The sequence below is a fragment of the Mauremys mutica genome, chromosome 10 (genome assembly GCF_020497125.1).
Source record: "Mauremys mutica isolate MM-2020 ecotype Southern chromosome 10, ASM2049712v1, whole genome shotgun sequence".
In the NCBI taxonomy this organism is placed as follows: Eukaryota; Metazoa; Chordata; order Testudines; family Geoemydidae; genus Mauremys; species Mauremys mutica.
In genome coordinates this window covers 81,160,764-81,179,094 of record NC_059081.1, presented here as the reverse complement: position 1 = coordinate 81,179,094, position 18,331 = coordinate 81,160,764, and the positions used below count along the sequence as shown (strand labels likewise).

At 47.3% G+C, this 18,331-nt stretch overlaps 1 protein-coding gene across 2 annotated transcripts; it reads left to right on the top strand.

Moving 5' to 3' along the window:
* Nucleotides 1-4,003: 4,003 nt before the first annotated feature.
* On the top strand, nucleotides 4,004-17,989 carry S100B (S100 calcium binding protein B). 2 transcript variants are annotated; one of them, XM_045033096.1, is made up of 4 exons: nucleotides 4,004-4,124; nucleotides 6,712-6,912; nucleotides 9,645-9,800; nucleotides 13,970-17,989. In XM_045033096.1, exons 1-4 carry the CDS (start codon nucleotides 4,122-4,124, stop codon nucleotides 14,108-14,110), a joined length of 501 nt encoding a protein of 166 aa, XP_044889031.1. In that variant the 5' UTR covers nucleotides 4,004-4,121; the 3' UTR covers nucleotides 14,111-17,989. The 2 variants fall into 2 exon arrangements, with proteins under 2 accessions (XP_044889031.1, XP_044889032.1); XM_045033097.1 differs by lacking the exon at nucleotides 4,004-4,124 and having other exon boundaries at nucleotides 6,784-6,912; nucleotides 9,630-9,800.
* The last annotated feature ends 342 nt before the right edge of the window (nucleotides 17,990-18,331 follow it).

Below are 18,331 nucleotides of genomic sequence, written 5' to 3'. Positions count from 1 at the left end.
GGTCATGTCCCTGGACAGATGGACACTTGCAAAGCCATAACTCCTGGCTCCCCAGGTGCAGGCTGCAGCTCTAGTGTGGCACCCCCTCTTGGAGAGAGAGAGGGGAAAGGCAGCTAGTGATTGGGGAAGGGTCAGTTTTAGCCAAGCTGTCATTAGAGAAAAGAGATTAACAGGTCAGATGAGGTTATTTCTCTGACAGGCCCATGGCCAGGACTGTTCACAAGTGGGATGTTACTGACAGAGCATGGAGCAAGCAGAGTGGGGAACGAAGACTCTGGCCATGCCATTCCAGGGTTGGGTGTGGGTCGCCGGTAACTTCTGTATAATTATTTTATTATTTGTCTACAACTGTGTTGGCTGATGCCCTTCTAGCCGAGGATGGAGCTGCACGTGCTTCAGAGAACAAGCTATGATGGGCCCATACGGACCAGGGTTGCCAGATGTCTGGTTTTCAACTGGTCGAAAAGGGACCCTGGCGGCTCCAGGCAGCACCACTGACCAGGCTGTTAAAAGTCCGGTCAGCAGCGCAATGGGACTAAGGCAGGCTCCCTGCCTGCCGTGGCTCTGCGCAGCTCCCAGAAGCAGCAGCACATTCCCCTCTGGCTCCTATGCGTAAGGGCAGCCAGGGAACTCCACACGCTGCCCTCACCCCAAGCACCAGCTCTGCAGCTCCCGTGGTCAGGAACCGTGGCCAATGGGAGCAATGGGGGCAGTACCGGCAGACAAGAAAATAGCTCAGTGGTTTGAGCATTGGCCTGCTAAACCCAGGTTGTGAGTTCAATCCTTGAGGGGGCCACTTAGAGAACTGGGGTAAAAATCTGTCTGGGGATTGGTCCTGCTTTGAGCAGGGGGTTGGACTAGATGGCCTTCTGAGGTCCCTTCCAACCCTAATCTTCTATGAACAAGGCAGCACACCTGGCTGAACCTCTGCATAGGAGCCAGAGAGGGGACGAGCCACTGCTTCTGGGAGCTGCCTGAGGTAAGTGCTGCCCAGAACCTGCACCCCCCCCATACCCTAACCCCCTGCCCCAGCCCTGATCCCCCTTCTGCCCTCTGAACCCCTTGTTCCCAGCCCAGATCCCCCTCCTGCACTCCAAACCCAGCTCCACGCCAGAGCCCTCACCCTCTCCCGCACCCCAACCCCTTGCCGTAGCCCTGATTCCCCCTCCAAACCCCTTGGCCCTAGCCTGGAGCCCCCTTCTGCACCCCAAACCCATCATCCCCAGCCCCACACTAGAGGCTGCACCCCCCTCCTGCATCCCAACCCCCTTCCTCAGCCCAGTGAAAATGTGTGAATGAGAGGGGGGTGGGGCCTTGGAGAAGGGGTGGGGCAGGGGGCGGAGCAAGGGTGTTCGGTGTTGTGTGAGTAGAAAGTTGGTAACCCTAATATCAACCCAGTGTTGCTGCATCTTCAGCAAAAGGGAGCGTGAAGGAAGATGCTGTACAGCAGAGCCAGTTTTAGGTCCTTTTATTGGGGAGATAAGATGTTAAGAATTTAATAAATTGCCTACTGTGACAGTATTTTGCTGTGATGATTTATATAAAAGATGCCAGGGCAGGACTCAGCCTGGAGAGCAAGTATGCCAGGTTGCAGCACTGAAAGGAAGCTCTGGGATTTTTCTGGGAGTTTTCACCCAAAGAACTACCAGTTTTGCTAATCAAAAGAATAAGCAAGAGAAATCTCACACAAGCTCTCTTATTACCTTCTTGCGCCGGGAAGAAGGCATTTAAGATTTGCCCATAGTTACTAGTCTGGTACTGTTAGCATAGTAATGAGCATCCTTCTTATCCTTGTTCCCATCAAACTGATGGAGCAATAAGCATCTCTCTCATTTCTCATCTGTAACAGAATAAACTGAAATGGTTATTTCAGGACTAACATCATTTTTGAGGTTGAAGAATTGACAGGGAGACTCATTGGAAGGTGTCGGACTGGAGGCTGCTTATAACTCTATTTTCAACTGACTCCATTTCTTGCTGATGTCCCTTGAATATGAAGAAAAGATGCCCCAAAAGCACATTCTTTCCTGGTAGCCTTGGAAGGCAGAGATTTTTCTAATACCATGCAAGTAGGAGTGTTATGGAGGTTGGCGTCCTGCCTCCATGTAGCTGGGTTGTGACAATGGGCAATGGCTGGTTTAAATTTAACTGCACACAGCTGGGGGGTGGGGGGAAGCAGCACACAGGGCTACTTGAAACTCTCAATGACCCTTTCATCTTGTTCTCCAAGAAGGGTGTTTTCACTATATGTCCCCTAACATCAGTGTTGAATATTTGGATGTATATATGGATATGGGGAAAGCAGTGGACGTGATATATCTTGACTTGCATCCTCAGCAAGTTTGCAGGGGAGAGTGACCTAGAGAAATAGGAGGATTGGGCCAAAAGAAATCTGATGAGGTTAAACAAGGACAAGTGCAGAGTCCTGCACTTAGGATGGAAGAATCCCACGCACTGCTACAGGCTGGGGACTGACTGGCTAAGCAGCAGTTCTGCAGAAAAGGACCTGGGGATTACAGTGGATGAGAAGCTGGATATGAGTGAACAGTGTGCCCTTGTTGCCAAGAAGACCAACAACATATTGGGCTGCATTAGTACGAGCATTGCCAGCAGATCGAGGGAAGTGATTATTCCCCACTATTCAGCACTGTGAGGCCACATCTGGAGTATTGTGTCCAGTTTTGGGCCGCCCATTACAGAAAGGATGTAGACAAATTGGAGAGAGTCCAGCGGAGGGCAATGAAAATGATTAAGAGGCTGGGGCACATGACTTACGAGGAGAGGCTGAGGGAACTGAGCTTGTTTAGTCTGCAGAAGAGAAGAGTGAGGGGGGATTTGATAGCAGCCTTCAACTACCTGAAGGGGGTTCCAAAGAGGATGGATCTAGACTGTTCTCAGTGGTGGCAGATGACAGGACAAGGAGTAATGGTCTCAAGTTGCAGTGGGGGAGGTTTAGGTTGGATATTAGGTAGGATATTATTTCATTAGGAGGCTGGTGAAGCACTGGAATGGGTTCCCTAGGGAGGTGATGGAATCTCCATCCTTAGAGGTTTTTAAGGCCTGACTTGACAAAGCCCTGGCTGGGATGATTTAGTTGGGAATTGGTCCTGCTTTTACCAGGGGGTTGGACTAGATGACCTCCTGAGGTCCCTTCCGGCCCTAATCTTCTATGAGTCTATATTTGGGACTCTAGTTAAAAAATCAATTGCTGCTGCTTGTTTTCCATGTTGAGTCTTAACTCCACTAATTCCAGCTGAATTTACCTTGGAAATTCCATATAATTAGTAGTTTTATAGTAGTACCTAGTGATCTTGCCCAGGATCAGGGCCCCATTAGTATTAGTATTTTAGCTTTGATAGTTAGTTCTTAGTAGTAGGTTTAGCACCTTTACCGTTGTTGGAACATTTGTTTTCCCCTTTCTGCTTTTCTTTTCTATAAACTATAACACACACACACACGTGTGCACTCAATATTGTTCTTCTTCTCCTATTGAGGGGCTTGAACAAGTTTTCTTCTGTTGGGGATGCCAGGTTCCCTGGGCTTCAAAAGGCACCTCTCTTGTTAGTGAGTGGCACTCCCAGTACTGCCCAGTAAGTGCAGTGTACTGGCCCAGTCCTCCCGGTTCCCTCCCTTAATGCCAGTCTCCTTACGGAGACTGATAGAGAGACCTGGATTCTGGCTCCCGCCTCCAGCAGGGTGCAACTTCCTTATTTTTTTCCCATAGGAATTTATTTGGTGGTGCCTTTACGCCCCTTGCTCCTTCCTGGCAGGATCACCATGGCAGCTCAGAAGGAAAATTCTAACCACAAGGGCAACCCCCACTTACCAGATCGCTGGAGACTCACAAGGAATACCACAAACACACAGTAATATAATTCCGCTGTTGAATATGTAGACAGGGAGTAATATAACAGAACAGAGTGAAATACTACTCTTGGGGTCACTGATAATCCTCATGAATTTCCCCAGTCACATGACCGGATAGAGCAAGAGTAAAATTTAGCATCCCATTGTCATGCGTACTTCATAGGGGTCCTTGAAGACCTGTGACAACGAGATCGTCTGTGGCAGTTTGGCTGACGTGGTTCAGTGCAGCCGAAGGCACTCACACGTGGGATAAGATGGTAAGTCCCTCCACGGGTTTCATAGGCAGTACGTAATAAAATCCCCAAACCCTTAGCCCCTGGCTTGAGGACACAGTTCAGGGAGTAGGGGTCTCCCAAGCTATTCCCTGGATGATCTAACTAAAAGATGGTGACTCACAACTCCACAAAGGATCCTCAGGCTCAGAGATGAATCTAGAGTCCTCAGCCACTGCAGAAGGCTGACAATCGCAGCTGGCAGGCATCCTCTTCAGGCAGGAGCTGCGCTCAGCGGCAGCTCCAAGCGTGTGCCTGGGGTGACAAGCCGCAGGGGGCACCCTGCCGATCCCGGCGAGGGCGGCAGTCAGGCAGCCTTCGGCAGCTTGCCTGCGGGAGGTCCGCTGGTCCCGTGGATTTGGCGGTAATTCGGCGGCAGGTACACCGAAGCCGCGGGACCAGGGACCTCCCGCAGGCGGCTGCCAAAGGCAGCCTGACTGCCGTGCTTGGGGCAGCAAAAAAGCTAGAGCTGCCCCTGGCTGCGCTGCTTCTGTTCCCAGGATTTCCCCTCTTCACACAGGGATGCAGGGCTCAGGGTGCAGATTATAATAACTACTAAACTCCTAACTGCTGATCTCCTACCCTAGCGCTCAGCTACTCTCACAGCTGGCAGGCAGCCCTGAGCTAGCAGCGGGAGCAGAACCTGCCACTTGCTAACTGATTTATCTAGAAGCTGAAGGGCTAATTCAGCTCGGGGGATGGGCGGGGGGAGAGTTTTCCCAACACCTTGAAGAGGGAAAGGCCCAGGCTGAGGGTGTTGCTGCCAGACCCCAGAGGCCAGTTCTCAGGGGGACCCTGCATGCAGGCCTTGGACTCACCAGCTCACCCACAGCAAGCCCTGCCCTTTCTGTGGCTGGCTCAAGACCCCTCCAAGTGGTCCTGGGGGCGGGTATTGCACGTCTATTGGTCAGGCTAGCTCCTCCTCCTGAGCACTGACTTGGCAATGGTCTCTAACTCCCCCGTCTCTCAGACACTGCTCCTCCTCTGAGCAGGTGGCTGGTGGCCACCCAGGCATCCTGCTATCTCCCCAGGACAACAGGGCCCTCATCGTTCAAAACAGCATCTCTCCCTCTTGGTTACCCAGCAGCCTCTGCATCTGCCCTGGGCCCCCTTTTAGAATGATAGAATATTAGAGTTGGAAGAGACCTCAGAGGTCATCTAGTCCAACCCCCTGCTCAAACCCCCTTTCTCCCAGGGCCAGCGTGCTCAGCCCTGAGCTACAAGCACACAGAGACCAAGGAAAGCTCCACAGGGGTTACAGAAAGATCTGCACTTCTTTTAAGGGAAGGTCCTGAGACAAAGATACTAAGTATAGGCTCTTAATGATGGAGCAAACCTTAAGACTGGCTTCTGACCTGGGTGCAGAGTAGTCCTGTGTACAGGGACCCTCTGTGTCTGTCAGTGTCGAGAGCACAGTCACCGAGAGCTTCCAAGGGGAAGACAGGATTGGAACCCCAGCCTCCAGCACTCCCCATGAGTGAGGTACAGATATCCCCATCCGCGGTACTGAGACCTTCCCACTCGCTCTAAGCAGAGGGATAAGAGGAGCAGAGCAGAGAGTTCCTCATCAGAAACGTTCTGGTCACCAGAGAGCTCATGCCCCGAGAGGAGTGCTAGTGAGGCTCTGAGCATTTTGGGTACCATGAAGATCGCTAAGGCTTCAACCAAGTCCCATTCCTCAGCAGGAAAGGGCTTGGTACTGAAGACTACTATGACCAAAAGCCCTTCCATCATAAGAATGGCACTAACAACGCTGACCACCCCTTGTACTCCACAAGCTCCATCCAAAAAAAAAATAATAAAAAAATGTGTGAGTGGGGGGAGAGGGACTAATAAAATCTAAAAACCCCCACACAGTGCCTTGACCCTGCAAAAGAAGTGCCAGAGACTCCACAAAGTCTACTAGGAATTTTGCTATTACTGTCGATTTTACGTGGCAGGTGCAATCTAAACCCCTAAGATAGGCTGTTCCTGCAAGGATTCCAAACTGATTCTCTCTCATGGGGTTTCTTCTCTCAGGCCTGGCAAGTTCAGGAGGCGCAGAGGCTAATGAAGGGTGTGTATGTAACAGATATAGTTAACTAAACTGTTTTTGACTTAAAAAATAGTCAGATTGGGTTTGAATTTTAAGTACTGGTCCAGCCAATGTTTTATCTGAACCCATTTGGCATCCCTTAAAAAATGTCAATTAATTTAATTCCCTTGGCTCTGATTGATGTCCCACAGTACGGCAGATCTGCAACTGCAGCACTGCTATTATTGAGAGTTATTAGCATTAGTAACAACTGTAAAATAAATGTGTGATCCCTCTGTCGTTCTTCTAGTTTTAATCCTTGCCTCCACTGGCATATACATTCTATTGCAGTTGGCTAATTCCTCTCCCTTATTTTGTTAATAACAAGAAACCAGGACAAACTTCTTGTTAGGAATTAAAAAGCTGATTGTCTACTTTTCCTTACAAGAGATCTTTCTTTCACTGGTACCAATGTATCAGTTGGAAGCTCCCAGAGCAAACTGATGTGGGATAACAGCTTGCTCAATGCACCCTTGTGTATATTTCCACCCATTCCAGGAAATCAGGTCCAAGAATCAGCTGCCTCCTTCCTACTCCCACCCCCTTCTCAGCTCCTCATTGGCTGCTGCTGTTCTGCAGAAGCACTGCATCTTAGTCGATGGACTTCTCCACTCCCCCACAGATGAAATAAGACGCTTCCCCCTTGCTGTCTTAGAATACATTGCTCTGATTCCAGCAAAAAGTGGGCACAGAAGGAAGGTGAGTAGCAGAAATAATACTATGGTGTTTAGAAAGAAATGACTTTGTTAGCAAATGCTAATTCTGAATATTTATGCAGGTGGGTCACATACCAACCTAATTATTGAAGTAGGAGTGATTTCCACCCCCCACCCTCAACTCACTTTGGAACCTTCAAACCATTGGGGTTTTGTCAAACTAAACACTTAAAAAAAGAAAAGCAGAAAAGAAAAAAAGCAGCAGCCAAACCAGAGTTGAGGCACACTTTTCATGCATTTTGTTGTGGCTGCAAACGTCGTCAGATTAGACAGTGATACAACATAATTGTGTCTCTCAAGCAATTTCCATTGCAATCTGCCCAGGGAATATTGATTTGAATAAATGAAGAGCAGTGCTAGTTATGGCTGTAACTTTTTCAAAGATCATTAACTGTATCTAATTTAAGTCAATTTGCCTGTTCTCTTGCTCCTGTGGTTGAGGAAGATTTGTCTATAATAGAAAGTTACATCATGAGGCAAGTCCCTAGCCTCTGATGTAGTAGTTCCTTTAAAGTCAATAGAGCAATGCTGACTTGCACCAGCAAGGGTCTGCAAGCACCAAGTTTTTTCACCCAACAAAAGCAAAGTCTGATTTAATTTTATTAACTAAAACCTTTCTTAACATCAGAGTACTGTGAAACTTTTGGGGCTATTTTTTCTACATCTTTTCCCATTACACCATAATCTTCTAAAGGAGTTTCATTATCTATATGAAATCTATAAGAAACCTTGCAATCAAATATTTATGTAACATCAGGAGACAAGGATATAAATCACTTAAATTCTATAGCTAGCATATTAAATAGTTTATCAGAAGCCGTGCAGAATGATGGGAAATGAGCATATTTGCTTGCACTTAGGGCTTATGAAAACTGGATCTCATAATGGACTGTTGGTTCAGTGGGGATAGAGACGTTCAGTGATCCAACCAAATCTGAGAAGTAAAAGAAAGAAAAAGCTGGAGAATAAAGATGATTACAGAGAAATTTGTAAAGTACTGTACACAAAAATGTACAAAATCCAGGAAAATGGAGCAAATCAGCTGGTCAGAAGACTCAACATAAGAAGTAACAATAACACATGCTACAAACCAAGAAAATTACACAACATGTGTGTAAATATATATTTACACCCTGGGGTTCCCCAGCGCTATTTAATTGGCTGAGTCAGGTTCTTGTGATGTGACAAAAATTGTAAGGGCTTTTTCCTTCTGAAGTAAGAGAGGAGGCTTTTTGCTAAGACAAGGTCACACTATAGTAAGAACCTAAATAGATAAATCTCAGCACAGGAAACTGGAAGTTGTGATTCTGCAGCAAATTTGGGGAAAAGATACCGTGTTGGAGAGACAGACACTGTTTTCATACTGAGGGCAGTATTTTCCATATGTGTTTACAATGTCCAAAGGGTGAAAAAACCAGAACCTTAAAAAATACCATGATTGAGGTGATGTGTTGCTCAGGCAACGATGCAAGTCTGTGGTTCCCAATTTGTGGGCTGCAGACCAAGAATGGTCCATGGAGCAGTCCTGGTGGTCTGCAGAAAGCTAGCTATTCCCACAGGGCTGGCTGTCCTTGTTCCCAACTGTTAAATTGCATTAAAAATAGCTAAAAATCCATTAAATACTTTCCTATGTAAGCAATGGCTGTAGTTGCTAAAGGAATATGTTATATGGTCATAGATGGTTCCAAAGATTAGTTCTTTTACATTATTAGCAGTCTCTGGATTGAACAGACATTATTTTTTATTTTAAAGAGCTAGGTTGGATGTAACTGAAACCTGGCCAAAATATCTATTTGAAAATTGTTTTGTGGCACTTCAGTTGTCAAGAAACCTTGTTTTCCAGACCTTCACTTGCTGCTTTTTTTCCCTTTTTTCTGTCAGTGCTGAGGATCTTCCCCGACATCTCGGGGTGAAATGCTTCTCTGGGGCTTAGTGGCCCATCCACTGAAAAGCAAGGCAGTCAGTACCATTTGACTGAAAAAATTCAGTTAATCGTTGATGTATTGGTGAGGGTTGTGTATTTTGACTATTTAAGTCTTTTAACAGCCTGCTGGCTTTTATTTATTGTACTCTGCCAAAGTGGAGATCAAGGTGCAAAACTTGTGTTCAAACATCAGGGAAGTCTGGGAATTTTCCAGACAAATAGCAGCTATTCCCTCCGCAACGCCCCACAGTGCACTCTCCTGGAATGTAACGGTGAAATTGACAAATCCCCTATGGCTATGTTACCCAGTAATCCTCCCTTCAGAATGTTACTGATGCTGGCAAGAAGCTAATGCATATATGGACCATCTAGTACTGCAGGGTACCTCCCTTTAACGATAGGTCTGTGCTGACTCTATTTTGGCAATATACAAACATTCTGCTTGTTCCCCAAGGTTTTAAAGTAAGAACAATCATTTAGGCAATGTCCCACATGTGTTTCCTAACCTTACGCTATATCAAAGGAAATAAAAGTTTCCACAGATGGTCGGCTCTTCGCTGGCATTATTTCCCCAGGATTTCCTTGAGTGTTCATCTGGGGCCTGATCCAAAGCCCATTGAAATTTCTTGGCATCTTTCCATTGACTTCCATGGGCTTTGGAGCAAGAACTAGTGGTATAACATTGTTGGCCCAAGGGTTGGATTGTTGCACGGAGCAGGCAAAAAGGCGTTTAACCCCCTGCCCCACGCTGAGCTTAACCCTGTGCTTCCTCCCAGTCGCTTTCATTTTAGGTGAGTGCCACTGGAACAATGTCTGCCCTGGAAAAGGCCATGATTGCCATCATTGAAGCTTTCCACCAGTACTCGGGAAAGGAGGGAGACAAACACAAGCTGAAGAAATCTGAATTGAAGGAGCTCATTAACAATGAACTCCCCCATTTTTTAGGCGTGAGTATTGCCTTTTGAACAATGAATTGCCCTTTCCTCTGTTGTGCACCAAATGTCGAGATGCCTGAAGATGTTTACTGTAGCCTTCGACAGTTCTCAGCTCTCGTGTTGTTTGCTGAAATAGTTTGAGCTAGCAGGCTGCTTCCCGTGGCAATGGGAACAGTGTCTGTACTCAGGCTGTGACTGTCAAAGGGCTCAGCGCAATGGCCTGGTTCCAGTACTTCAGCCTTTGTCTTATGCTGTGTTTCTTGGGAGACTGTCCGGATTTAGCAGCTACTCAGAAGGTGGGCAGTCAAAGGGAGTTAGCGCATTCAGAAGGCAAAGCTTATCCCCTCTGGATGGCAGGCGGCTCTCTCTCCATGGAATTATCTATTTGCCTGTCCTGTGTATTTCCTAGGTGCTTGTATGTGAGGGGTCAGACTGTATGTACCAAGGTCTGGTCACCTGTGGGGGAAGCACAAGGGCCCAGATTCCCAAAGGGATTTAGGTACCTAAATTGCTCCTGTGAGCCACAAAATCCCTGCTCAGCTGATGCCCAATCCTATAGATGCCTAAATTTGTGCTCGAAAAGTCCCCTAGGTGCCTACGTTTTTGCCTCTGTGCATTTGTACTGCTGCTTCAGGCAGGCCTCTGGATGCCTGTCTCATGCCTAAGACCCAGCACCATCCTCAAACCCAAGGAGGGGAGGCATTGCTCACCTGTAGGCAGGTCCTTATCCACATGCAAAGTACACAGCTGTGTGGGGCACCAGGAAATTTGGGGCACCACATTTTCTGGTGCCCTAGGCAGATGCATGCTGCTCCAGCCCCTGCTCTGCCTCTTCCCCATGGCACCCCCACTCCGCCCCAGCCCTGCCCCCACTCCACCCCTTCCCCTGAGGACTGCAGTAGGGGTCGGGCCTGCACTCACCGGGCAGTGGTGAGTGGAGTGACCCGGCCCCAGCCCGCTCCGCACCGCCAGTAAGTGCTGGGGGGCGGTTCCCCCCAGCCCCCCAAGGCTGGCAGCCGGGAGAGCAGAGCGGAGCAGGCTGGAGCCGGGTCACTCCATTTCCCGCTGCCCTGTGAGTGCGGGGTTGGGCCCGCCCTGCACTCACCGGGCAGCAGGAAGTGATGCGACCTGGCCCCAGCCTGCTTTGGTCCGCCGGCTCGTGCTGGGGTGGGGGGCGGTTTCCCCTACCCCCCAAGCCTGCTCCTGCCCCCTTCCCTGCAGAGGCCTGCGGGTGGGGAGGCTGCATGGGGCACCAAAACGGCCCTGCCTGTAGGGGTGCTCAGAGCATGCAGAACTCCACACACGGCAGGAGGAAGTGGCGGGGACTCCCTTCTAAGCTTCAGCGCTGTGGTTAGGGCACTCACCCGGGCTCCGTTCCACCCTCTGGCTGAAGAAGAGAAGGCACTTGAACAGGGGTTTCCCATGTCTCTGGCGAGCGCCTTAACCCCTGGATTGTAGTCACACACTCTCTCTCTGGCCCAGTGCATACTGTATTTAGTTATTGATACACAGTGAACAGCTTCAACAGGAGAGACTGAGAGAGCCCCAGGTCAGACTATCTCCTTGTCCAGTGGTTAGGAAGTGGAGGTGGGAAACTGCCGTTCAAATCCCTTCTCCTTGTCAGCGGGGGGTGTGTGTGTGTGTGTGTGTGTGGAATTGAACTGAAGTCTCCCACATTCCAGCTAAGTGCTCTAGCCACTGGGCTAAAGTTAAGGGAGGGGTCTGCCATGACTCTCCCCACCCTTCTGCTTGGTGTGGAGTTAGGTGTGCACCAGAGCCGTTCTTGCAAGAAAGGGCTTACGGTGACTCCAGGGGAGGGTTCTGGCTGTGGATCCCAAGCTGAGGTAGGAGCCTGCCTCCCGCCTGGATTTAGGGACCAAAATCCTAGAGAGGGTTGGGTTTAGGCACCCCTCTCCTTGGTGTCTGCTGTTGACTAGTTTTGGCAGCTCCCCACCAGTAGGCTGACTTGTGCCTCTCTCCCCAGGCATTGTTCAGAGCGCCTCAGTGCCTAACCCAGACATTGCTCTGCCCACCTCCATTGAGTCTGGGCCAAGGTGCCAGTCCCATTCTTGCAAGTGGGGTGTAGACAGGACCGGTGCAACCACTAGGTGAACTAGGCAGCTGCCTAGGGCGCCAAGTGCTTGGGGGCGCCAAAAAGCACACTCAGGGGAGGGGGTGGAGTGGAGGTGAGCTGGGACAGAGGGGGGGCACGGGGAGGGCTTCCTGCAGCAAGTAATGGGGGGGGGGCGTGCGCTCTAATTCTCCTCCCCTCCCAGGGTTGCCGCGCCAAACAGCTGATTGGTGCCGCAAGCCTGGGAGGCGGGAGAAGGATTTGGGAACAAAGTCACAGAAACTGAAGGCACTTTCTAACCTCTAGTAGAGAAAGTTGAACTGTGCTTCCCCAGATTCATTTCCTGTTTGGAAGATATTTTAAGAAGTTTTAATATCGCATGTTTGAATCGCTTTATTTAAGAAAACCGTTTGTGAGCTGACATGACAGCAGTCTAGAAAATAACTGAAATTCTCTGAGTCCAGGGGTAGCCTATGTCGTGCTGTGTGTCCTTGTATTAAAGATCCCGGGAGGACATGATTGTTCTTTGCAGACCCAGACTGGGTTCAGTTCGGGTATCGGTCATGTCAGGGCCATGATGTGTTTGCAGTCCTGTTAATCCTTTCTGCCTCTGCTTCCTCTCATTTTTCCTTAAGGTATCACTCCTATTATATTGAATAATAGCCAAAGTGTGGCTCATGCGTTGATCATTTAAGAACGAGCTTCTTTTCTGCTGTTACAACATTTCCAGTCAGATTCGATTTAAATGTCCACAACCTTAATCCGTCCATGGAAACACAAACCGTTATTCCAAAGTGGTTTTACATACTGGTCAATGCAGTAAACAAGTGGCCGACAGTTCCTACTTTACGTGGGTCTCTGTTACAAGGAAGCTGCATAAGAAATCGCAATCTCATGCCTGTGCTTGGAAGGCAGCATGGGAAACGGATACATTAAGAAAGGGAAGCTTCTATGCATGTGTTTTGCATAAACATTGAATGATCATAGAATCATAGAATCTCAGGGTTGGAAGGGACCTCAGGAGGTCATCTAGTCCAACCCCCTGCTCAAAGCAGGACCAAACACAACTAAATCATCCCAGCCAGGGCTTTGTCAAGCCTGATCTTAAAAACCTCTAAGGAAGGAGATTCCACTACCTCCCTAGGTAACCCATTCCAGTTGTTCACCACCCTACTAGTGAAAAAGTTTTTCCTAATGTCCAACCTAAACCTCCCCCTCTGCTACTTGAGACCATTACTCCTTGTTCTGTCATCTTCTACCACTGAGAACAGTCTAGATCCATCCTCTTTGGAATCTTTCAGGTAGTTGAAAGCAGCTATCAAATCCCCCCTCATCCTTCTCTTCTGCAGACTAAACAATCCCAGTTCCCTCAGCCTCTCCTCATAAGTCATGTGCTCTAGCCCCCTAATCATTTTTGTTGCCCTCCGCTGGACTCTCTCCAATTTCTCCACATCCTTCTTGTAGTGTGGGGCCCAAAACTGGACACAGTACTCCAAATGAGGCCTCACCAGTGCTGAGTAGAGGGGAATGATCACATCCCTCGATCTGCTGGAAATGCCCCTACTTTATACAACCCAAAATGCCATTAGCCTTCTTGGCAACAAGGGCACACTGTTGACTCATATTCAGCTTTTTCGTCCACCGTAACCCCTAGGTCCTTTTCTGCAGAACTGCTGCCCAGCCATTCGGTCCCTAGTCTGTAGCAGTGCATGGGATTCTTCCGTCCTAAGTGCAGGACTCTGCACTTGTCCTTGTTGAACCTCATCAGATTTCTTTTGGCCCAATCCTCTAATTTGTCTAGGTCCCTCTGTATCCTATCCCTACCCTCCAGCGTATCAACCACTCCTCCCAGTTTAGTGTCATCTGCAAACTTGCTAAGGGTGCAGTCCACACCATCCTCCAGATCGTTAATGAAGATATTGAATAAAACCGGCCCCAGCACCGGTTGAGAGTATGGTCAGCTCCATTGGAAGCCTAGTAAGTGACATCTACTGTACTGCCTATTAGCTCCATTTGAAGACAACGAGATTACGGACCAGGACTTCTAAATCTTGTTCACAGCCCTGTCCATTGTTCACCAGCTTTAACTGCTCTTTATTGTTTTCATTAGGAAATTAAAGACCAGGAGACAGTGGATAAGGTGATGGAGACGCTGGATGCTGATGGTGACGCTGAATGCGACTTCCAGGAATTTGTAGCCTTCATTGCCATGGTCACTTCTGCTTGTCACGAGTTCTTCGAACATGAGTGAAACATCAGAGAAGCAACCGCGAACCTGCTGTGTGTGATTTTTAAAGATCGAACCTGAATTCTAATGTAGAGAGACCAAGCCGGTTTAGAGGCTACTAGGAGTGAGTCTGCTAATCCTAAGTAGTTTTAGTAAGATCAGTGTGCTTTGTGAATGGAAACATACAAATGTCTTTTAAAGGGCTGTTTGCCAGTGCCTGCCTAGCTCTTAAGCAGCATGTGTATTATACCTTACCTATAATTGGAGTGCACAGCATCCTCCTGCTATGCGACTAGATATATATACAGACACTGATGCAAGTAGTTAGACCTTCCAAAGGTGTCCAAGTTTTATTGTAAAGATCTGTTTTGTTTTTTAAAAGCGGGGCTGGTATCAGTTAGTAAGTAATAAAGGGACTGGAGAACAGAGGCCTAATCAAAAGTCTATTGAATTAAATAGCAAGACTTCTGACTTCAATGAGCTTTGAATCAGACCCAATGGGCAAAACTAACGGTGAAAGAACAATAGAGAGGATACTCACTAATTACGCAGTGGCCACACTACACTTCCATGAGCATTTTTATTTCTCAGCAGCTTATTTATCTTCAACAGTATTGTTTTTAAAAGGCATACGAGGTAACATTCTAGGCCTTTTCGCTTATTTTTAAGTCTTCCTACTTTTTAACTCCTAGCAGAACTAGGTGCTGAGGCAGTTAGGGCACATACGCCTACTGTGATAATGAAAGAGATGAAAGAGGCTCGAGACAGCGGTACATTGAGACAGTGTTCCCAGTATAAAGCTACAGTGAGTGATTACTTGGGAAGGAAGGGATGAAGGAGAACAATTCTATCACGTTATTGTTTTGTACTAGCAATATGGCTACTGTATTGGGTTTTGTATTGGTGATGGGTCCTTGTATCCCTTTCAGAGATCCAGGAATCTAATATCCTTCACCCATTTTAAGCATGTTTATAAAAATCCTGTTCCACTGTTCCTGACTGGTCAGAACAAGATGTAAATCTCCATGGATCATCTCAGAATACTGACTCTCTAGACTGAGTCTTGGTCTACACTAGGAAATTATATTGGCATAGCTACCTCAGTCAGGGGTGTGAAAACTGACATAACCCCCCAGTGTAGATACAGCAGTGTTGACAGAAGAGTGCTTCTTCCACTGATGCAGCTAATGTTCAGGGAGGTGGCATTCCTACACCTACAGAACCCCCCCTGTTGTTGGTGCAGGCTGTGTCTCCATTACAGGGCTATGCTGCATAGTTAATGTTGGTATAGTCTCCATAGTGTAGACATACCTAACGTTCAAAATGCGTTACTGAATTCATGTTGCAAGCAAGCAACTCAGCTCTGAAGAGTTGGCTACAATTTAAATTTCCCCATAGCTCAGCAATGGGTCAATGTTAAACTTTAATTCTGGACTAATGAATATTGAACAGTAAAAAATTAAATTAAATTAGGGAGTCGTTTTAAGTTTGCAAGTACGCTATTATCTGGATGGCCCTGATTTCCATACTAAATATGTATGTATAATTTCTGGGATGTTTAGAAATAGTGTTTCAAATTCTAAATGTTGTATTTGGATATAACCTCAATCTGCATTCTTTTTCACTTTATACATTTTCAATGTTCCATAATTTGATTTTACAAAATGCCCCATGTTTTGTGGAAATGAAGATATCTCTTTCTATAGTTCCTTGCAGCTGTGGACGGAGACCTTGCTAGGGACATGCATGTAGGAAAGGTACATTCAGATTCAAATTAAACCAGCAGCTTTAACCAAGTGATTGTGGGGTTTTTTTGTTTTTGTTTTTTTAAGTTCAATTATTTAGGAAAATGCAAATTAACATTCACTGTTCCCACCATCATATTTTTGACATCTTTGGGAATTTTTGGTTCTATTATTTCTCAGTCCTTTTGATTGCTAATGAAGGCCCCAATCCTGCAGCAGGATCTGTGTGGGTGCTACAAGGTACTTTATCATTCAGTTTCTGAGTGTAGTCTCTAAGGTGCCACAAGTACTCCTGCTCTTTTTGAGTGTAGTATATGTGTGTGTCCCTCATTAACTCAGTTTGGGTTTTGTCTCCCTCAAGTGGCTGGTCCCACACAAAGCCTTTGAGTCTGTTACAGGCTCCAGCTACCAGGTGGATTTAGTCCTTTAGCGCAAACAGTAGCAGTTCATGTGTGACCCTTTTTAGGTGAGAGGTCTCCAGGTCAGTCCTTGCTGATGACCATGGCAGGCAGTTGTCACAAATGGTGAGCTGGGAAATGCACGGTGATGGATCACTGATGTGAGGGGCATCAGACCCTCCAAAATGGCAGTTCTGTCAATCTTTCCAGCCTTGGGTTAGGCATTGTCCATAAAGTATCAAAACCCAGCGGAGGGACCATTACAATCCTTTCAGCGGTTCCATCTATCTCTATCTACACTGTTTACAAATAGTGTTTATATACCGTAAGAATGGAAGGTATTATACATTCATATTGCCCCCGCAGGTCCTGTTTGACTGATAAAGTACCGAGTCAGCAGAACAGGTGCGCTATGGGGTCATTGCTCTGTTGATTTGCATGAACTGGGAAAGAGAATCAATGCAATTGATATGTAGAGACCTGTGGGTACTGCATGCAGCTATAACAAATTCATAGTAAAACCAGCATGTAAATACAATCATATGCAGCCACATCAGGGTTGAAATGCACGAACTGTTGAGCGGTGCATAGCGAGACTGAACAGGCTAGGACAGTCAGTGAATGGTCTCGTCTAAAAATGGTTCAATTACATATTATACTAGTGGGGATAAAAGTCTGATCCGGATTTGCTGGACTGGCTGAGATGTGCTCAGGGATGCTTCACCCGCCATGGAGCTGCCAGTGCCCCCCCGGGGCCATTACAGCATCAGCAGAACAGTCACAACCCCTTTTGCCTGGCCGTGCCCCCTGTGCTTGGAGGAGAGGGATGGCATAGAAGCTGCATCACCAATCATATGGCACCTGGGAATTCCCCTGGACGCCGGTTACACTGGCTCTGGTTGCACTGGAGGGGTGCGAAGCAGACTTAGAGTTCACACCCTGAGCCTAGCTGAATAATTGCTGCTGATGAGAGATGTTTCCCACTCTAGACCTGATACTGTGTCAGCAGTTTCCCCTTCATTCTTTTTGACTCTTCAGATTGAAATAACCCTAAAAAGAAAATGCCAAGCTGGTGGGAGCATTAATTGCATGTTAGCCCTATTTACCTACCCTTCCTGGGAGGAGGCCAGGGCATGTGACTAAGGCTGTGATTGTCAATTAGGAGCCTCGACTTACAAGCAAGTCCCTTTAGCCTTTCTGTGCCTCAGTTTCCTTGCCTATAATAAGTGTGGTGAGACTCAGTAGATTAGTGGGTGTGAGATCTACCAAGATGCTCAGCTGGCAGGGGTTGTATGATTGTGTGATGTTAACAGTGGACTGGACTGTGGGGTATTTCTTAGAAAAAGATGTCTTATGCAAACAAGCCACCTAAAAAGAAGGTCCTGCCGAGTAGATCACTCGGCTGCTTTGGAAAAAGGTTCTGAATGTTCAGCCAGTGAGCGAGCTGACTGATTTGTACTGTCTGACTTCAGTGTTGGCTAGAGCTGGTCAGAGTAAATAAGAGTAACACCAACATTGAGAAGAACAGTGACTTCATAGTTCTCAGTCACTGCTAACAAACTCCTGCTTTGTAAGTTTAACTAGTTTTTCAAACCACTGGGAAAATGGAAAGAGAGCAGAACCCCCTGTGCAATTTCAGAGTATGTTTTCAGCCAGTGGCGGTAGCAGACATTTCCATTGCTATGGTGCCATTTTGGTCTAACAGAAGGGCTTTGAGCCTTGCACTAATGGTGACAAAATAAAGTAGGCAGAAAATTGGATTCTCTGAGGAGGCTTCATTTGAGCAAAACACCGCAATCCAGACTAAATAAATACATAAATAAATCACTGCATGTACAGCACGACTGCTTTATGACAGCAGGCTGGCTGGGGGCTGGAACCGTGGACTGTATTTTCCTCTGTTAGAGGGACAAGATGGGAGAGGTAACATCTTGTATTAGACCAACTTCTGCTGAGACAAGCAGTCGAGCCACACAGAGCTCTTCTTCAGAGGACAACCATTCAGATTTTCCACTGGTACCTTGGAAATTGTGCAGGCACTTTCCAATGATTTAAAGGAGAGAACTGGTGGGGGCTGTGAAGAAGCCTGTCTAGAAAGGAAC